Source organism: Carassius auratus, unplaced genomic scaffold (assembly GCF_003368295.1).
Source record: "Carassius auratus strain Wakin unplaced genomic scaffold, ASM336829v1 scaf_tig00215934, whole genome shotgun sequence".
Taxonomy (NCBI): domain Eukaryota; kingdom Metazoa; phylum Chordata; class Actinopteri; order Cypriniformes; family Cyprinidae; genus Carassius; species Carassius auratus.
In genome coordinates, this window is record NW_020528315.1 from 132965 (window position 1) to 152032 (window position 19068).

General features: G+C 35.4%; 1 protein-coding gene across 1 annotated transcript; it reads right to left on the minus strand.

The window, feature by feature from the left end:
- Positions 1-587: 587 nt before the first annotated feature.
- Positions 588-19050, minus strand: LOC113096451 (PDZ domain-containing protein GIPC3-like). Its single transcript, XM_026261832.1, has 8 exons — positions 19036-19050; positions 17138-17458; positions 14218-14403; positions 13086-13266; positions 5635-5744; positions 5474-5555; positions 3147-3301; positions 588-2569 (listed from the first exon to the last, which is right to left on the minus strand). The coding sequence occupies exons 1-7, from the start codon at positions 19048-19050 to the stop codon at positions 3150-3152; spliced, it is 1047 nt and encodes a 348-aa protein (XP_026117617.1). The 3' UTR covers positions 588-2569; positions 3147-3149.
- Between the last annotated feature and the right edge of the window lie 18 nt (positions 19051-19068).

The window sequence follows — 19068 nt, forward strand, 5'->3', positions numbered from 1 at the left end:
TTAGCTTCACACAGACGTCTTCTAACTGTCACAGTACTTACAGGTAACTCCAGACTGTCTTTGATCATCCTGGAGGTGATCATTGGCTGAGCCTTTGCCATTCTGGTTATTCTTCTATCCATTTTGATGGTTGTCTTCCGTTTTCTTCCACGTCTCTCTGGTTTTGCTCTCCATTTTAAGGCATTGGAGATCATTTTAGCTGAACAGCCTATCATTTTTTGCACCTCTTTATAGGTTTTTCCCTCTCTAATCAACTTTTTAATCAAAGTACGCTGTTCTTCTGAACAATGTCTTGAACGACCCATTTTCCTCAGCTTTCAAATGCATGTTCAACAAGTGTTGGCTTCATCCTTAAATAGGGGCCACCTGATTCACACCTGTTTCTTCACAAAAGTGATGACCTCAGTGATTGAATGCCACACTGCTATTTTTTTGAACACACCCCTTTCAACTAATTCAACTAATTGCCCAATTGCACAGCCTTAAGAGCGTGCATATCATGAATGCTGGGTCTCATTTGTTTTCTGAGAATCTACTGAACCTACTGGTAACTTGTTTGCCACGTAGCAATAAAAAAATATACGAAAAACCTTGATTATTCTGGTTAGTCACATTGTACTGCTATTATTTTGAACAATACTGTAGGTACTACTAAACAGATATTTAAAAGTTTAAACGTGTTTTTTATAACACTATAAGTGTGTCCCATCAGTTATTGAAAAGAAGTAGTCAAGTGATGAAGTGCAAAGACCGCAAATGTGGGTATCTGGAAAAGTCTTCATTAAAAAGAAACCCCAACCATGAACCAAACAGCCAACAACAAGGAAATCATGTCTTTTTTTAGGTGGAGCCTTTGCACAATAGCTCCCGCCCACTTTCAGCGGTTCCTGGAGTGTTTTCCCCAGAGGGATTTTTAAAAGAGTTGAGAGCAATGAACCAAACCAACCAACTAGGATGTAAATCACAAAATTAACTCTCATTCAAAGGGAAAATATATTTAAAAATCAGATAAAAAGACAAGACTGTATACTCAATGGCTACAGTGAAAACATACAGTAGAAAACTGCAAACTGGGCTTAATGTGGGGTGACTGAGCAGTTTTGGCTCACTTCTTAAACAAACATCCTCCTTTTCCTTTCTGATAAGACTTTGAGGACCACACACTTGGATAAAATGGCAGACAACTTCCACCACAAAAGCGATTCTTCTTTATTTCTGGAACATTTTTGTCTTCTGAGGAATTTAACCAGTATTATTACCAGCACAAATTTGGCTATTATTGTGTGAGGAGACACAAAGTTAGCATCAAATGCAGTCAGAGTTTTGATCTCATCTCTGTTTTGATATCACTTGTAAACCTGAGCATTGCTGCATAAAAATCATTATTCAACCCTCTTGTGTTTAGATTGCTTTAGCCAATTATTATGCTGAGAGTCTTATCAGCTAGTTTAAACTAAAGACAGTTTCTTGCATGTAAACAACATTGATTTATGGTAATTTTATATTTATAGAACATTTTTGACCAACAGTTCCATGTTTCAACTTTGATTAAATGTCTAAAAAGAATGTCTGGGGTCTTCAACCTCTCAGTAGTTCACACGTTGGATAAAAACAAGGGGGTTTTGGTTGCAGACCGTAATCATGATGATAAACTTCTGTATTTAAGTGTGCACTTGGCTAACAGGAAACAACTATGGATAAGTAATGTCAACTAAATTCATGAAAGCATTCCCAGTCTGCAATTATTTCACGGCTATGACTGTTAATGCTAAATTAGCATTAGCATAACTAGCTGCAAATTAACCATGTTATGCACACACACAGAAATATTTAAGTAGTTCGAGACTAAAGAGCGTGGCCATTCACAGATTTGGAGTGCTCTTTCGGTGTTATATACTTGTCGCCATTTTCTGATTGGTGTAATTTTTGTGCAGAATTTAATTTCACTTTGTCTAAAGGAAATTTGTGAGCCATTTGTTGCTCTCTTTGTAATGTGAATGTACAAAAAGTCAATTTGTGGTATGTTTTTAATCTTTGCATATATTCAAATGTCACATCAAGTCATCTAAAACAGTTGTAAAACAGGATATACAATACGCATTTAGTAGATTTTTAAGTTAAACACACATTAGATGTGCACAGAATTGATTAAATATTATTCATATATACACAAGCTAATCGTGTCACAAGATCTGTCATTAATCGTAAAAGATCATTCATTTCACCAGTAACACAATGTATTTATAAATAACACAAAAGACATCAAATCAAGGAAAGGCTAGTCTAAGCTAAGCTAACATATACTACTTCTAAATGTCAAAGTTATCATGTAAAACACTTTAAAAGATTGGTATATATCCTAGTTCGCTATAAACATTGGTGGGAAATACAGTCTGACCTACTTAATCATACAGCTTTACACACTTGATGTTTGCGTTAGCATGCTGATTAGCCGCTAATACCTTGACGTTCTCCTTCCTCAGGATAAAGGTGGGAATTGGGAGGATTGAGTATATGAAAACAGATGACAGACGTCAAGCTTGAATGTCTCTTAGATGTCTGATGTACTCTGAAAAACACAAGACAGGAAAAGCATGTGCTCGTGTGAGATAGCGTTAGCGTGTAGCATCTGACGTTAAGCTTCTAATGGTCAGAAAGAAACACCTGCTAATGTTTTTCTGTAAGTGTGTGTGTTTGAGAGCTACCGTAAATAAACTATTCCTGAGATTACCTGCTTTGTGTTATCAGTTAGTGAAAATGTTTAATGCTTTAAATAAATTTGCTATGTATTACCAAGAATATATATGAAAACTGCCACACATTTTGATCAAATGCAAGTGAATAATTTAAAGTATAATCAGAAAAAAATTTGGTTGTTGTCATAATCTATGTGGAAACAAGTGTAAATAAAAGAATATAAAAGGTAATAGTATTAATATCATAATTATTAATATTTAATATTTTCCCATTTTATTTTATATTTGACTATGTATATTGCAAAACTATCATACATTATTCCTAAATTTAGCTATGTAAATAAAAAGTATTAATAAAAATGTATCAAAGTAATACCTATAACCAAATTTGCCTACAAGACAAAACGGAACGACCTTTTCCCTACGAAATATCTTTAATCCATGCATTACCTCTTAAAGGCGTCCGTTCTTCCCGTCTCCCATAGCGCCCCAAACGTCAAACAGAAAGACATCAGGAAAACCGAAGTCACCCAGAACTGAGTCGAGTGCCTCGGCAAAATCATCTGGGTTCCTCTTGTTCTTCCCGGCTTCTACGATGGTAGTAGCTGTAGGACACGAATGAGATACAAAATCATTCATTGCTCAGGAATGGATGCTCTGCAGTGAATGGGTGCCGTCAGAATGAGAGTCTGAACATTTGATGAAAACATCACAATAACCCACACCACTACAGTACATCAGTTCACATCTTGAGAACACGCACACAAAAAAAAAAAAAAAAAAAAAAAATCCACCGATATAAAATGCGGGTCCATAATCAAGTACTTGATTAGTAGTAATTTCTCTCCTGATTCAGACCCAGATTACTTTTTCACTGGAGGAAGCGTTATTATGGATTGTATATTAGTTTAAAACATCTTAATGATGGTTTCGGTTCTGCTTTTGTCTGCTCAAGATGTTAACTGGTGGACTGGATTGGTGTGGATAACGTGGGAATTAGTGACTCTTGTTTTTTTATATAGCACCATTTAAAACACAACCAAGGTTGAACCAAAGTGCTTTACATAAGTACAAGAATAGGAACAAACATCAACATATAATGATTTTGATACTCTGATCGTAGTGTTCTAGGAGGATTATATGGGATTAAAAGGTTTGACAAATACGTTGGGGCCTTGTTGTTTAAAGATTTGAACATGAAAAAATAAAAGTTTATATTTAATTCTAAAATGGACCGAGAGCCGATTTAAAGAAACTACAACAGGGTTAATTGATTCTTATTTTAAGTTTTTAGTAACCTCCCCGCAACATTTTGTACTGATTGAGGTCGAGACAAACATGTGGCTAAGTACTACATACTTTACTACCTACTTTCTAAAAATGCTGCCCAGAGCGAGCAAGTATGAAGAAAACAGTACAGGAGAAAGGACAGAGCCTTGTGGAACCCCCCAAGGAAGATGTTTTTTACCTGAGATTTTATTTATTATAGTTAACTGAAAAACATCTATCGCTCAAATAGGAATGAAACCATTTCAGGGCTGTACCCTTTATCCCTATTTAATGTTCAAGGCTGGAGATGAGTCGATGTTATGGTCGATCATGTAAAAACCTGCCCTAAAATCAAGCAACACCAAAACAACACCATCTCCTTTGTCTAAGGCCAAGAAGATATCACTTAACACTTTCAATAGTGCCGTCTCAGTTTTGGCCCCCGATTGAAACCTTTCTCCTATAGAATTTGCGCTTCGATACTAAAGTAGTTGTTGCAATGCAACTTTTTCTAAGATTTTTGGGGCAAAACACATCTGAGAGATTGGTCTATAATTATGCATTTCATCCTAAAGCTAAATTTGGTCGCTTTCACCGAGGTGTCGTCACAGTATGTTTTAACTCGTGTACATATTCCACTAGACAAACTTTTGTTGATCAGATGTGCTAAACTTAGTGGTACACAGACAAAAGTCTGCTTTAACAAACGACTACGTCTGAAATCATTTGCAAAGAATGTTGGCTTCATTTTTTTAATAATATACTGCATCATAGTCGAGGTAATAGGCTCAAAAATGAATTGTTTGGAATTGTTAATATGTGCCCTAATAATAGTAGAGAAGTAAGTATTTTTAGCATTTCTTACTGTCTTTTGATAACTAAATAGGGAGTCTCTAAGAATATCACAATGAACATCTTCTCTCTGCTTGCCTTCTGAGGAAACGGTATTATCATTTAGCCAAGGATTTATCTTTAATTTATGACTTGTAGGTCCTAATGAGGCAATGCTATCCAAGATATCCTCACAGTCACAAGTTGATTTTAATAGAATCCAATGATCATAAACATTTAAATGCTGTAGAGGTGTTTCCAACACACACACATACATACATATATATATATATATATATATATATATATATATATATATATACACATACACACACATTATATATATATAACATTTAGTTTAAAACAATGCAGAAAAGTTTTTTCAGCTGTTTGGACTCTCATTCTGACGGCACCCATTCACTGCAGAGTATCCACTGCTGAGGAAGTGATGGAATGATGCATTTCTCCAAAATTGGTGAAGAAACAAACTCTTCTACATCTCAGAAGGCCTGAGGGTGAGCTAGTTTTTAGCACATTGTCATTTTTGGGTGAACTATTCCAAAAATGTGTTTTTTGGATGCAGTTGGTCCCATGGGCTTTCTCTAATGCTCATGAATTTCTGGGAACCACAGATGCTCTGCTCGAGTCTCGCAGGCCTTTTACGGTAAGGCTCTCACCGAGCTCAAGGTCTCGAATCCCCATGTAACTCTCCAGGAGGTCATCGACCTTCTTGATGGCCTTGTCTTCGAACTCACTGGGCTGTAGAAAGACATGGTTTGAGATGAAATAAAGAGCAAGTTTAAGGTTGAAAAGGCATGGGATTTGCACCCTGACTCACGGTTTCCTCCAGTGTGGCCGATCCTTTGGAGCGCAGCCGCAGCGTCTCTTTCCCACTAACCATTTTGCCCTCGCTGGACTTTGGCGCTCGCGTCCTTTGGCCTATCATGTCTGATCGACACACAAACATAAACACAAACACACTTAACCTTTCAACCGCTTCACAGCGGGAAACCAGGAAAATGGATTTAATCATCTATAGTGTTAAAAAGAAAAAAATTCCAAGCTTCGGTTTCCTGTTAATGGCTTTGGACAAATTGTGCTACTCATATCCGCTTTGGTATTACTGTAAATGTAAGCCTAATATTTTATTAATATATAATTTTTGTTCACAGCAGGTTAACTTGATGTGCTGAACAAACTAAAGCTGAACTAAAAAAAAAACTTTTAAAAGGAACAAAATCTAATAAAATGACAAAACCACATGAAAAATAAAAAAAAAACTTTAACAAATCTAGAGATAAAAACTAAATCTATACTATGGTCAGTTTATTTAGGTGACTAAAGTAAGGGATTCAAAACAATGATTCACTGATTTTTAGCATTTTCTATTAAAATCTTTCTCCTCAGGCCAACATTACTTTATTCGTCAATAAATGTCAATGTCAATAAATAATACATTTTTGATATTTTTTTGTCTCGTGAACTATATCTAACAGGACAGTACTAAATAAAAAACAGCATGCATTTAGTATGATCTCTCTTATTTTGTAAAAATTACTCACATTTTCACAGATTCTGCAAGGGGTTCCCAAACATTTGCATGCCATGACCTGTATACAGTTCTCTCCATTTTTCAGGAAGCTTCTAATTTACAACTACAGAAAAGCTAAATGTTTAAAACATGAGTTAGCTTCACTACAAGCTACAAAGAAAAAGCTATGAAGCTGCTTCAGAAGGCAATAACATTTTAAATATACAATGCTAAAGTAGAAAAGCTGAACTACTTGTAGCTAGTTAGCAGGCTACAGCATTAGCAGCCAGTGGCGGCCATTTTTCCTTTGATCTTAAACACGATGAGGGAATTGAGCGCGCGCTCGGGAGCGTAATTACCCACGCTTCTCTCACAAAGACTAATCCATCACTTAAAACATCCAATTAGCTAATGCTATAATGATAATCAAAGGCCTTTCGTTTATTAACGGCAGTAATTGGCTGTCACAGACAACAGAGGCTCGTTCAGCATTTGCTCAGTCTGCCGAGCGAGGCGGGATTTACATGAGTGTTTGTTTTTCTGTGGGAGAAAACGCACCTCGGCTAATTATTAGCATTAACTGATTTGGGTCTGTAATTACTCAGCCCTGCGCACGGGGCAATTACCAGCTCGTTTATGGAGGCCAGTAGTTCATAAACGCACTGTACCTGCTTTCTCAAACACGCGTTAGAAAAACCCTGGCGAAGGGTTTGTTTTTCCATTTTATTGCTGTAGTCACTTGATATTGGTAGGAAACTATAGTTCTGTCATTAAATATGAAGATCTCAATGAAATTAATGAGTGACTCCAAATTTCACAAAAAGCTAATGGACGTGATTATGATAATAATAATATAGCTGCAAGGAGCAATTACAGGGCCCAGCACTACAGAAGCTTCAGAATAACTGATATTAGACATAAAAAGGCTGAAAAATCATGAATGCAACCTCTAGTAATATGATTTATTGGTTTATCACGTTTGACAAATAGGTGGAGCTTTTATCAAATTGAGGTGGTGTGTTCTTTGTGAGATTACACTGGCACACACACACACACAAGATCGGTGTCAATATGCCAAAGCATTACAGAGATACAGCCTCAAGTGTCATTTTTGGCATCATTCATTGCTGTAGTAGCCTAGGGTGATATCAGCTAAATTGGGCCACTTTTTGGTAAATCGTTTGGGACAATAATACAATACCATATATGCCTATTCCATGTGTATTTATGATTAATAATGACTGTTTTTGATAATTTTGTGTTGAAATTATGTAATAAAATATAATTATTAAGGCCCTACAGTTCTTGAAACATCAGTTGTGCCAACTTTTTTGCATGAGCAGTTTAAGGTAAAATGGGCCAGCTGTTCAGGTAAAATGGTCCGTTCAAACTGCAAAGGGAAATAGTAATTTATCATCAATTTTAATTTCAAAACAACTGCTTATATAGCCACATAACATTTAAACTGCATTAAAAAAACATATCCATATGTGCCATTAAAAAAAAAATACATTTTGGGTGCAAACCCACATATTCAAATGTGCAATTAAAAAAAGTCAATTTTGGAACAACATAGGTCAGTGAACTGATGTCAGTTGTGTGTGTGTGTGTGGGTGTGTATGCGTGTGTGTTTGTGTGTGTGTGTGTGTGTGTGTGTGTGTGTGTGTGAACAATATATTTAGAACAAAATGTGCAAATTACAAAAATGCATATTCAAAATTGATAACTGATAACTGATTTGTGTGTGTGTGTGTGATGAAAGTTTTTTTCAAACACAGTCTTTGCAAATTAAACCATCGTCATCACAGATACCATTCTCTTCACCACAGCTCTCATGAAACCAGGCAGAACATGGATCACATTTTATGTTTGTACACCTTTGGTGTGAGAGCCCTTGGTTCAAATCCACCAATGTGTCCCTGAGCAAGACACTTAACCTCTAGTTGCTCCAGAGGCGTGCGACCTCTGACATATATATATATATATAGTATATATAGTAATTGTAAGTCGCTTTGGATAAAAGTGTCAGCTAAATGTAAATATATATATAAATTTACACACATGTGTATATGTGTTTGTGAGTGACACAGATGATGGCCCATTTTAGCTGAAACCATGTGGCCCATTTTACCTGAGTGGGTTAAGGTAAATTGGGCCGCCAAGAAAAACATCACTTTTTCAAAAAATATGTTCATATACCAAACTAACAACATTATTTCTGATTGATGCCATCAAGGCAGATATTATGCATATTTTTTTTATGTGCATGTTTGTTTTTTTATAGATTTATCATCCTTATAATAGTTTAGTTACATTTGGTATGCCAGGCTACTTACCATGCAGCTCTCTGGTGCAGTCTTGATAAGAATTATTACCCCACCCACCATAGCAACCATAAACCAATTAAATCACCTGTTACTTGTCAAGCACAGTTATGACAATAGTTTGAAATATTTTGTAGTCATTGGTTCTAAATTCCAGAGGGGCTAGGACCCCCAAACCTTAAATGGCCCATTTTACCTGATGGCCCATTTTACCTGATATCACCCTATGTGAAAACGGTTTTATCTGTCGACACAAAATCCATAACGTTTTGTCAGGATGGTATGATATGAAGATGGTATGATTCGATTTTGGGTCAAAATCAGACCAATGGTGTAGGAAGAGTTTGAAAAAGTAGTGTTTTAAAGAAAATCTAAATGGCAGACAGGAAGTTTGGCTGACTATGGCAACATTGGTAACACCTTCAGCATGACCCAATTAATATGTATATACCAGTCTCATTACAATAGGCAAAATTCACAGAAAACTATTATATGTGGCCCAGTGGTAGGTCATTGCATTAGCAGTCCAAAAGGTTGTGGGTTCAATTCCCAGGGAACACACATACTGGTAAAAAAAAATTGAAGCGTAAAAGTGTCTGCTAAATGCATAAATATAAATACTTTATTTAAAATGTCATTATAATCTTGACCACAAGGTGGCACTGTCTCAAAACTTTTTGAGTACTTTGTTTTGCAGTGGTACACCAATGCATTCGTAAAGTATAGCATTTTATATCACGATACTCTATTGTAGTCAATGAGAATTTCATGTTTTGTTCAATTATAGCGATCCAAAAGGCACAATCCCACCAAATGTTTTATGTGTCCTTGGAGTGTGCCCATACATACGTGTTTCAGATTTGTTGAAAATATCTAATTTCCTTTTGGAGTTATAGTCACTGCTTTAAGTGGCCCAAAAGAGGTGCCGGTACTCTATTATAACCAAAAAAGAAAATTTTCTGTTTTTTTTTTTTTTTTTGTTTTTTTTTGATGACTCCCCTCACCCCCTGAGGTAACAACAACTATATTGAAGGGGTTTTATATACAGCAGTCAACAGGCAACCATAATAATAAATCCTTTTATTAGTTTGTGGATTTGCTTGAGCTAGAAAGAACTACTGAACATAAATAAAATGTGCAAAAGGATTTTGAAAAAATGCCCTTAGAAAGAGCTACTGCATTCAAACTTCCAAACTGACTCAAATGATTCGCAAACCCGCTACGAACTCCCGAACTGATTCAAATGATTCGCGATCCCACTCCGAACTCCCGAACTGATTCAAATGATTTGCGATCCCCAAATTGACTCAATGATTCGCGAACCCGTTCCGAACTCCCAAACTGATTCAAATGATTCGCGATCCCACTCCGAACTCCCAAACTGACTCAAATGATTCGCGATCCCCAAACTGACTCAAATGATTCGCAAACCCGCTACGAACTCCCGAACTGATTCAAATGATTCGCGATCCCACTCCGAACTCCCGAACTGATTCAAATGATTTGCGATCCCCAAATTGACTCAATGATTCGCGAACCCGCTCCGAACTCCCGAACTGATTCAAATGATTCGCGATCCCACTCCGAACTCCCAAACTGACTCAAATGATTCGCGATCCCCAAACTGACTCAGATGATTCGCGATCCCACTCCGAACTCCCAAACTGACTCAAAAGATTCGCGATCCCCAAACTGACTCAGATGATTCGCGAACCCGCTCCGAACTCCCGATCTGACTCAAATGATTCGCTAACCCGCTCCAAACTCCCGAACTGGTTCAAATGATTCACGCTCCATACTCCGAACTAGGAAGAATTAGGAAGTGTGCATTGTGAAAGGCGTTCGGAAAAGCCGCAGCGCAGACAAAGGATTGAAACCTCTATTAAAGCAGATGTCCAAATGAACTTACCGCTAAAAGCACGTTCTGGGCGCACGGAGAGGTGGCGGTACGCTCAAGAGGAAGTGCCGGTACTGAGTACCGGTGCGTACCGGCCCACTTAAAGCACTGGTTATAGTTATATTATATGCTAGGAGAGAAAAAATTACTGATTGCTGACTTTGTTTGCATTATTTTTATTTTTTACCACTTAATGTCAAAATTTTGGTAATTAGGCATCAGCATGTAGCCTGCTCGCTACATGTATGTTTGCAAATGTCCTACGGTGGTTTCGTGTCGATCTCAGATAAAGCTCTAAAATGCAACTTTGCACAAACCATAAGGCAAATCCTGGCATATTTGGTACCTTTGGACTCAGCAAGGATTCAGGAGTTTATAAAGGTAGCTCCATTGAAAATAAGTTGACCACACCCAATGTTATAACCATGTGAATATTTGATTTTAACACTAGGTGGTGCTGTTTCCAACCTTCTCAGGCTCCTTCAGGGCATCGTGCTGATTACCCATGCCAAGTTTTGTAGCAATATGTTAATGTATTCGTAAAATACAGCATTTTACTATAAAATTAAAATGCTGAACGAATCTAAAGAGATTTTTGGCCAAAACATTCAGAAATTATAAGCAAAAATATGCATTTTGCATATCTCCTGACCACTAGGTGACACAGCGTTGAAACTTCTGAAGGTCTGAAGATGATCTGACCCCATTCTGGTGAAAATCAGACAAAATGTCTAGGATGAGTTCAAAGAGTAGGTTTTTAAGAACAGTTAAAAATTAACCTTAACATTTTTGGTGTCATTTCGACACAGCATGAAGCAAGGAATCGGAGGAAAAAATAAATTTTCCTTCTGTGCCTTATTGTTCAAAATTAATTAGCATAAAAAGTGCACATTTTGGACAAGTGGTGGCGCTAGCGAGTTTGAGTTAGAGACTCCAAGGTTTCTATGGTTAATGATGGGGCTGTCCTCTACCACTGTGCCAAATTTCAAGATTAGCAAGAAGCAAGAATATAAGAAAAAATAACTAAATTTGTGCTTCCAGCTAAATTCCTCATGCATAAACACAAATCTGGCTTTAAATCTCTCTTGTCTTTAATCAGGGTTGTTTAAGACAAGTATATTGAAACTATCTGAAGTTCTGGTATTCCTAAAGTGCAATAACTGCATCTCTGTTTTCATCCTGTGTCCTGTTAAAGTTAGAAAAACATGGCTGCTATACTTTCACTATAATAAAGCCCTGGTTAGTTTTAAAAGGGATTGTATTTGTGTAAACTTGATTTCTTAGTTTTGATTTTACAGCTGTAATGTCCTTTAATGTGAGGATCTACAGCTCAAAATACATGCTAGATGTGTATTATGATTGAGTATGTGGGTCTTTTTTGTTACTGTTATGTCCTAAATGCTGTGGGTGGTCTGAGGTCACTGTAATGTAACAATATGAATCTGATTAATGATTGTGTGTTCAGGAGCGACTGAAACATTTCTGAATGTTTTGTTATACTTGTATGTAAAAGAAATGTATAAATAAATGCATTTATAATACATATTGATATTATACATAATATTGAAATCTAGTTATGTACTACCCATAGCAATACATATGTATATGTAAATATGCATTTATTATTAAATATATATTTCTAATGGTGAATCAGTTTATTCAGAGGAGTCATATAGGGTATTCAAAACAATGATTCATTGATTCAAGGCATTTTCATATCAACATTTCTATTGAATTGATTTAATGTAATTCTAAAGGCTATTTAAATTCTGCTACTCAGCTAAAATTATTATAAATTCTAACTTTTAATTAAGTTGAATATTTTTGTTATTTCATAAATATAAATGTCTAATAAGTATTAATTTACTATGGATTTATGGTTATTTATATATTATTTACAATTATTTAAATAATACACTTCTAACTATTTAAATATCTATAGCCTAGTAATATCATACTCGTATAAATATGTCAAAGAAATTCATAATTTTATATATATATATATATATATATATATAGTATATTTAATAACTTTTAAATACATTTTGTAATATTTATTTATATAAAATTATTCATGCTTTTTATAACTTACCCCTGTTTACCACACGATGGTGCTCTACTCTTCAATATATTGCCCACTGCCATTTTAATTTTTTATTTTAAATAAATGTTATATTACACACATACTGTATGTGTTTGTGTGTGTGTGTGTGTGTGTGTGTGTGTGTGTGTGTATATATATATATATATATATATATATATAATTTTTTTTTTTTTCATTCCTATACTACTGTAAGATTTAGGCTAATACCCGAATAGGCCTATAATATGATGTTATTCCACATTGTGAACACATGATCTCCTGAAGATAAGGTCCAGAGTGAGTTTCTAACACTGAGATGATGAAACTGCTTGTGCTCTGTAGTAAACCCAGCCAGCGGTTGATTGGTGTTAATAGATGTCAGGTGTATTGTGTGAGTTTTGATGAAGCCAGAAGCATGTGTAGATGTGATATGAGATGTTATGTGAGTTCTGACCGAAGGCTTTCTTGGGCTCGACCAGGCGCAGGGTGAATGGCGTTCCTCTCTGCTGCTCCTTTAGCATCTTGGCCACTTCATAATGTCGACATCCCACAATGCTCTGGTCATTAATGGCCTCGATGTGATCGCCCACACACACCGTCTTGATTCGGTCAATGGTGCTGCCTTCCTTTATCCTCTAAAACAAGACACATCATATCAAATACCTATATTATATTACATTATGTAAATACATATTTATATAAAGTATTAAATTATGTAAAACAATACAAAATAATGCATAATAAAAACGTTTCATTGGTGTCCAGTTTTGTACATTTTTACATTTGCATATATGTCTATTACTTTTATTTCACTATTTGCAACTGGCCTTAGGTTTTTGTTAAAAAATTAGACTTTTTTTTTTTACATTGACATCCTTTATTTTTATTCATAAGTAACATTTAATTGCAAAATGCATGCTGCATTTCTATGCATTTGATATAAAATAAAGTTCATTTAACATTGACTTTTGAGTTGTCTGGTCATGACTTGTGTGTTTGTATATTTATTATTGTTTATTTATTTATTATTTTCAATTTATTTATTCATTCGTATTGTTTTATTTATTTATTATTACTTTTATTATTTATTTACTTTTGCCAGGATTGTAGTTTCATTTTGGAGGTTACAATTTCAAAAAGTTTTTATTTTTTATTTTATTTATTTTTTTAAAGCATGTTTTTCCAGAAAAATGTGGTGGTTCATTTCATTATACCAACTTTATTAATTATTTTTCCCCTAACTTTATTTATTATCCTACTTTATGTTTTAACCAGCCACTGGCATATTCAAAAACAAAATTAAATTATTGATTGACTACATTTAAGCCATTTGGAGGCTTAAATGTTAAATTTAATTTAATATATTCAGGAAACACAGTATATGTTGATAACTTACACCCACTTTACTATTTATGTGGGATATTTATTTACTTATATTGCTAACATTTTTTGCTTATTTAATTAATGACTATATGCGAAAGAATTTAAGATTTTTAATTTATATATGTTGTTTTATTTAATGAATGGAATGATCGTTTTGGGGGCTGAAATGTTCACTCCAGGAAACCGTTAAATCTAGCGCGCACTTTAATGAAGGCGTATCCCGCGCCGTTGTCGGTGATGGTGAGACCGAGCGCGTCCTCGGTTTTAACGACCTCCACCTCTTTAGTTTCTCCCCTCACGTGCGCAAAGATGAAGTCCTCCAGACCGATCTGACCGCCCAGAAGCTTCTGCATGTCCACTTTGTGCGAGTTCAGCGTGCAGAAGAGGATCTGGACGGGAAAAAATACAAAAACATGCCTCAGACTAGTAACCGGACTGAACCTTTCCCGCCGTTTTCCATCATAAGTGCGGGAAGACGGCACACAAGATGGCGCCGTTGTGGTTCAACCATGATGTTTATGGGTTCAACTAGTACTTGCAAGCCTATGCTAGAATATAACTTGGTAGTCAAATGGAAACCGTTGATTAAAACTTGAATTGTATTCATATTACAGTGTTTAACTACCCTTACCAAAAAGTAGTATAGTAGTTGTATGGTAAGAAGTATATAGAAGTAGTATACTTCAATTTTATTTTACTAAGTATACTTAAGTAAGGTTCAAGTATATTTTATGTAGCAAGTATACAAATATCAGTGTTCTAATAGTATATTTGTAAGTGAACTGTTTCAGTACTCCTTGGGACTAAATTGGCCAACTTTCTAGTATATAAAAGTGTACTTTTAAGTATAACAGTAGCAAACTTTGAGTACACAACTAGTTTTCCTCTGTTTGTATTTTGTACTACAGTTTAGTGAGAGTTTACTAATTAAATACTGCAAGTATACTCATGAGTTTTCATACTTTAAGTATACTACTATGTCCCTATTTAGGTTTTAATATGTATATATTTTGCTACATGAATATCTGAACATACAAAATAAATAATAGGGTATCTGCTTGTAAAAAAAAAACATTTTATTCTAGCTTCATGCATTCTTTTTTTAAACACTTTAATGTGTTTCATAAAAAATAAATAACATTTTGAACAAAAAGCTGAAAAAAGACTATGAATTGGATTCAGAATGATAATCAAAACGTAGATGGAGTCAATCGACGCCCCAAAGCTTGACTGTAATTATACCTCTTCATCGCTCATTTTATTCCATAACTTTACAGTTTTGATGCGGTTTCATGTCAGATGATCGTGTTACATGTGCTAGTATCTGTTGGTTTTTTGGGGGGAAATTCTGTGCAGAAGATGTGTACTAGCGCCCTCTACTGTATAATAATGAAAACACAGATTCTAGGAGTATAGCTCAAGTATATTTATAGACTTTTTGTAAGTATAAGTCAAGTATACTTAAATGTCATTTTAAGTATATTTATGAGGAGTACATAAAGCCCATTTCTGAGAAGTACATAAAAAGTAAACTAAAAGTATACTTTCCTATTTTTTAGTTTATAAGAAGTATATTAATAGCACACTTGAATAAACTTATTTTCAAAAGTATGCTAACATGCTAACAGCCCTGTTTGCTAGAAATTAGGGCACGAGTCTTCTTGTTAATTTCCACAAAAATCTTTTCAATTTTAGCACAAACTTACACTTAACGTGCGCAAAACAAACAATATGAAATATTGTCAGCTTTAGCTATAAATGTGAGGATGTAATTGTTTATAGTGGTGACCTTGAAGTCTTTCTTCACATTGAACTTTCGACTCGAACTGAAGCATGTGTTTGTTTGGTTTGAGATAAAAACTACATTTTTTCCAGCCTTGACCCCTTCAAGAAGGCCGAAATGTCTTGATAACAGGTTCTTGAAGGACATTTTCTCCTGAAGGCTGTGTGATTTTTACAATTAGTTGTTTAAAGTTGTTCTGAAGAAAAGATTACAGATAAAACTGATTGGTTATGTAACTTGATCTGGTGATTAACAAGCAGGGGCACATAACTAAAAAACATTTTTGTTTATTTGATTTAATTAATACATTTTGTTTAATTTTAATAAATCATTTTAATTATTTAATGTTTTACACAAATACTACAAATACATTTAAAAACGTGTTCATATTAAAAACATTTTGGAATATGTTTAATATTTTTTAATTGTTTTAGATGTAGAACATTTGCTTGTTTGTTTAAATTTACTAGCCACTGGCACATTTAAAAAATATTTATTATTTTTAATAATTCATTTATTAATTTCATTTATTTATCACTTACCAGCCAAGGGCTTATAAAAATAATAATAAATAATAAATAAAAAGTTTCCCCTTTACCCCATGTACTAGCTACTGGAATTTATGAAGACACTTAACATTTATTTTACTAGTCGACAACATATATGAAAACATGATCCTTCTATTTATTTTAATAACTATCCACTGGCATAAATTAATATTTATTTATTTATTTATTTATTCATTTATTTTTATGAGTTTACTAGCTGCCACTGATATAGGAAAATATTTATTTATTTCACTAGCTTAATAGCCACTGACATAAATGAATATTTATTTATTCATTTATTTTTACGAGTTTACTAGCCACTGAGATATATATATATATATATATATATATATATATATATATATATATATATATATATATATATATATATATATATATATATCAATTACGAGTTTATAGCTGCCACTGATATATGAAAATATAGTATACATTTATTTATATCCCTAATTTACTAGCCACTGACATATATGAAAATATTAATTATTTGTATTTATTAGTTTTTTCCCCCATTAACTAGCCACTAGCATGTAAGTAATTATTTTGCGTAATTTTGTAACTGAAATAAGAGAAAATGTATACTGTATATAATATATATTTTATCAATTTTAATAGCTGTAACAATGGAGATAACTAATACAATGGCGATACATTATCTATTGACCTTCAACAAGACGTTTACTACCTGAAGAGCAAACTCCAGTGTACTTTCCAAGAAACAGATGACCCACACACCACCCCTTTGACCCAAAAAGTCCCGAAGGCTCGCCGTACCTCAGAAGCAGAGATGTCGAAGACCTCGGCGATCTTGGCATAAAGCTCCCTGACGTTGGTGAAGCCGTGAATGCGTCCCGTGGGGCTCCCGTGCGCCAGCTGCGTGTGAAACACCAGTCTGGGCCTCGGACACGGCTGAGGCTCCTGGGGCAGCGGCGGCGCTGACGGGACGGCTCCCTGGTGCTCCTCCTGCCCCGCCGGTCCTCTGGAGTCCTGTGCGTCTGGACTCATGGCCTCTCCGTTCTGCATGGGCTCTGGGTGGCTCGTGGTCTTCTGCACAGTGAAGAGCAAGGCGTCAGCAGCCGTCTGCAGTCGGGTCTGCTGTGTTCAATTATAGATGAGGGTAGCCAGGCAACACTGCACAGGTGAGCGGCTTCTGGCCCTGCTTAGTGGAAACCCAAAACCTGTTGAGCTAGAGATCTGATGGGTGACACTGGAGAGCAGGACGAACACCTGAAGTGAAGCGACAAGCCGAGAACCTGGAGACCATCTGTCGCTGGCGAAGGGGACGCACTTCACACCAGCGTTCGATCAAATATTAAGATGATCTAAAGGAGTAGTTCGGCCGAAAGTGAGCATTTACTGAAAATTTAGCATTCCATCACTTGCTCGCCAATGGATGTGAATGGGTGCCGTCAGAATGAGAGTCCAAACAGCCGATAAAAACATCACAAGTAATCCAAACCACTCCAATCCATCAGTTAACATCTTGAGAAGATGAAAGCTGCGTGTTTGTAAGAAACAAATCCACCATTAAGACGTTTTAAACTTGCTTCTGTCTAAAATAGAAATCCATTATCCATTATAACGCATCCTCCAGTGAAAACGTCCAGCTCCTGGTGTCTCTCACATCAAAATCCAGAGCCGTTTTGGCTTGTAAACAGTGCAGATTTCTCTCCTGATTCAGACCAGACCAGTTTTTCACTGGAAGAAACATTATAATGGATTGTGGATGTGTATTTTAGTTAAAAACAGGTTACCAGTGGATTTATTTCTCACAAATGCAGTTTTGCTTAGGCTTCACCAGATTAATCAGATTACTTATTATATACAGATTACAAGATTATACGGATAACTTGTGGATTATTGTGATGTCTTTAGCATCTGTTTGGACTTTCATTCTGACGGCACCCATTCACATTCATTGGTGAGCTAATGATGGAATGCTACATTTTTCCAAATCTGATGAAGAAACAAACTCTTCACCTCTCACATGGCCTGAAGGTAACGATTTTTTTTAGCAAACTTTCATTTTTGGATAAACTAGTGCTTTAACAGCTAAATAATTGTTTAATGTAAGCAATAATGTTATTTGAGATGGATTGCATTGCATGGTATTGTATAAAAATGTAGTGTTTGTTGTAAGATACTGTATTTGCCACTTCCTTTTCACCAGAAGCACTGTTGCAAGCAACAAATCAACCACAGCGCACATTTGCATCCTCAGATTTCTTCTGAACAAACTGTGCTCATGAAATGACACAAGACTTCATGAGAAGATCATCCAGAGGTCAGACATGAAGAACTGGCTGTGGATCTGATATCTGTCCTGTGCAGTGGGTACAGTGGCTCTTCTGTTCGGATAGTGAGTGTAACATGAGCTGCTGTGTCAACTCCTTCCTCCAAACACTGACTGCACACACACACACACACACACACACACAATGTTTTATGCATAAAAGGGCATAAGCGGGTCATGATGATGTGGTCATGTGTGCAAGAGCAATGAGACGATCTGAGTGAAGCTGTGTTAAAATGGGATTTTGTGCAGCAGTGCACGAGTCTGATCATGAAATTGCATGCAAACTGTTTAATGTATGCATCAACTGAACATAGATATTTAACGGTAATAATAATAGTCACAGATCCACCACTAATGAACATTTAGACACGCATACCGTGTTCAAACTCATGATCGTATCAAAACATGT

Excerpts from the sequence above, each read along its gene's own strand:
- LOC113096451 (XM_026261832.1), bottom strand. Across the intron at positions 14,404-17,137 it reads TCGACATCTCTGCTTCTGAG|ATCCTCTTCTGCACGCTGAA; the intron begins GTACGGCGAGCC and ends TTTCCCGTCCAG. Across the intron at positions 5,745-13,085 it reads CGAGCCCAAGAAAGCCTTCG|ACATGATAGGCCAAAGGACG; the intron begins GTCAGAACTCAC and ends TGTGTCGATCAG.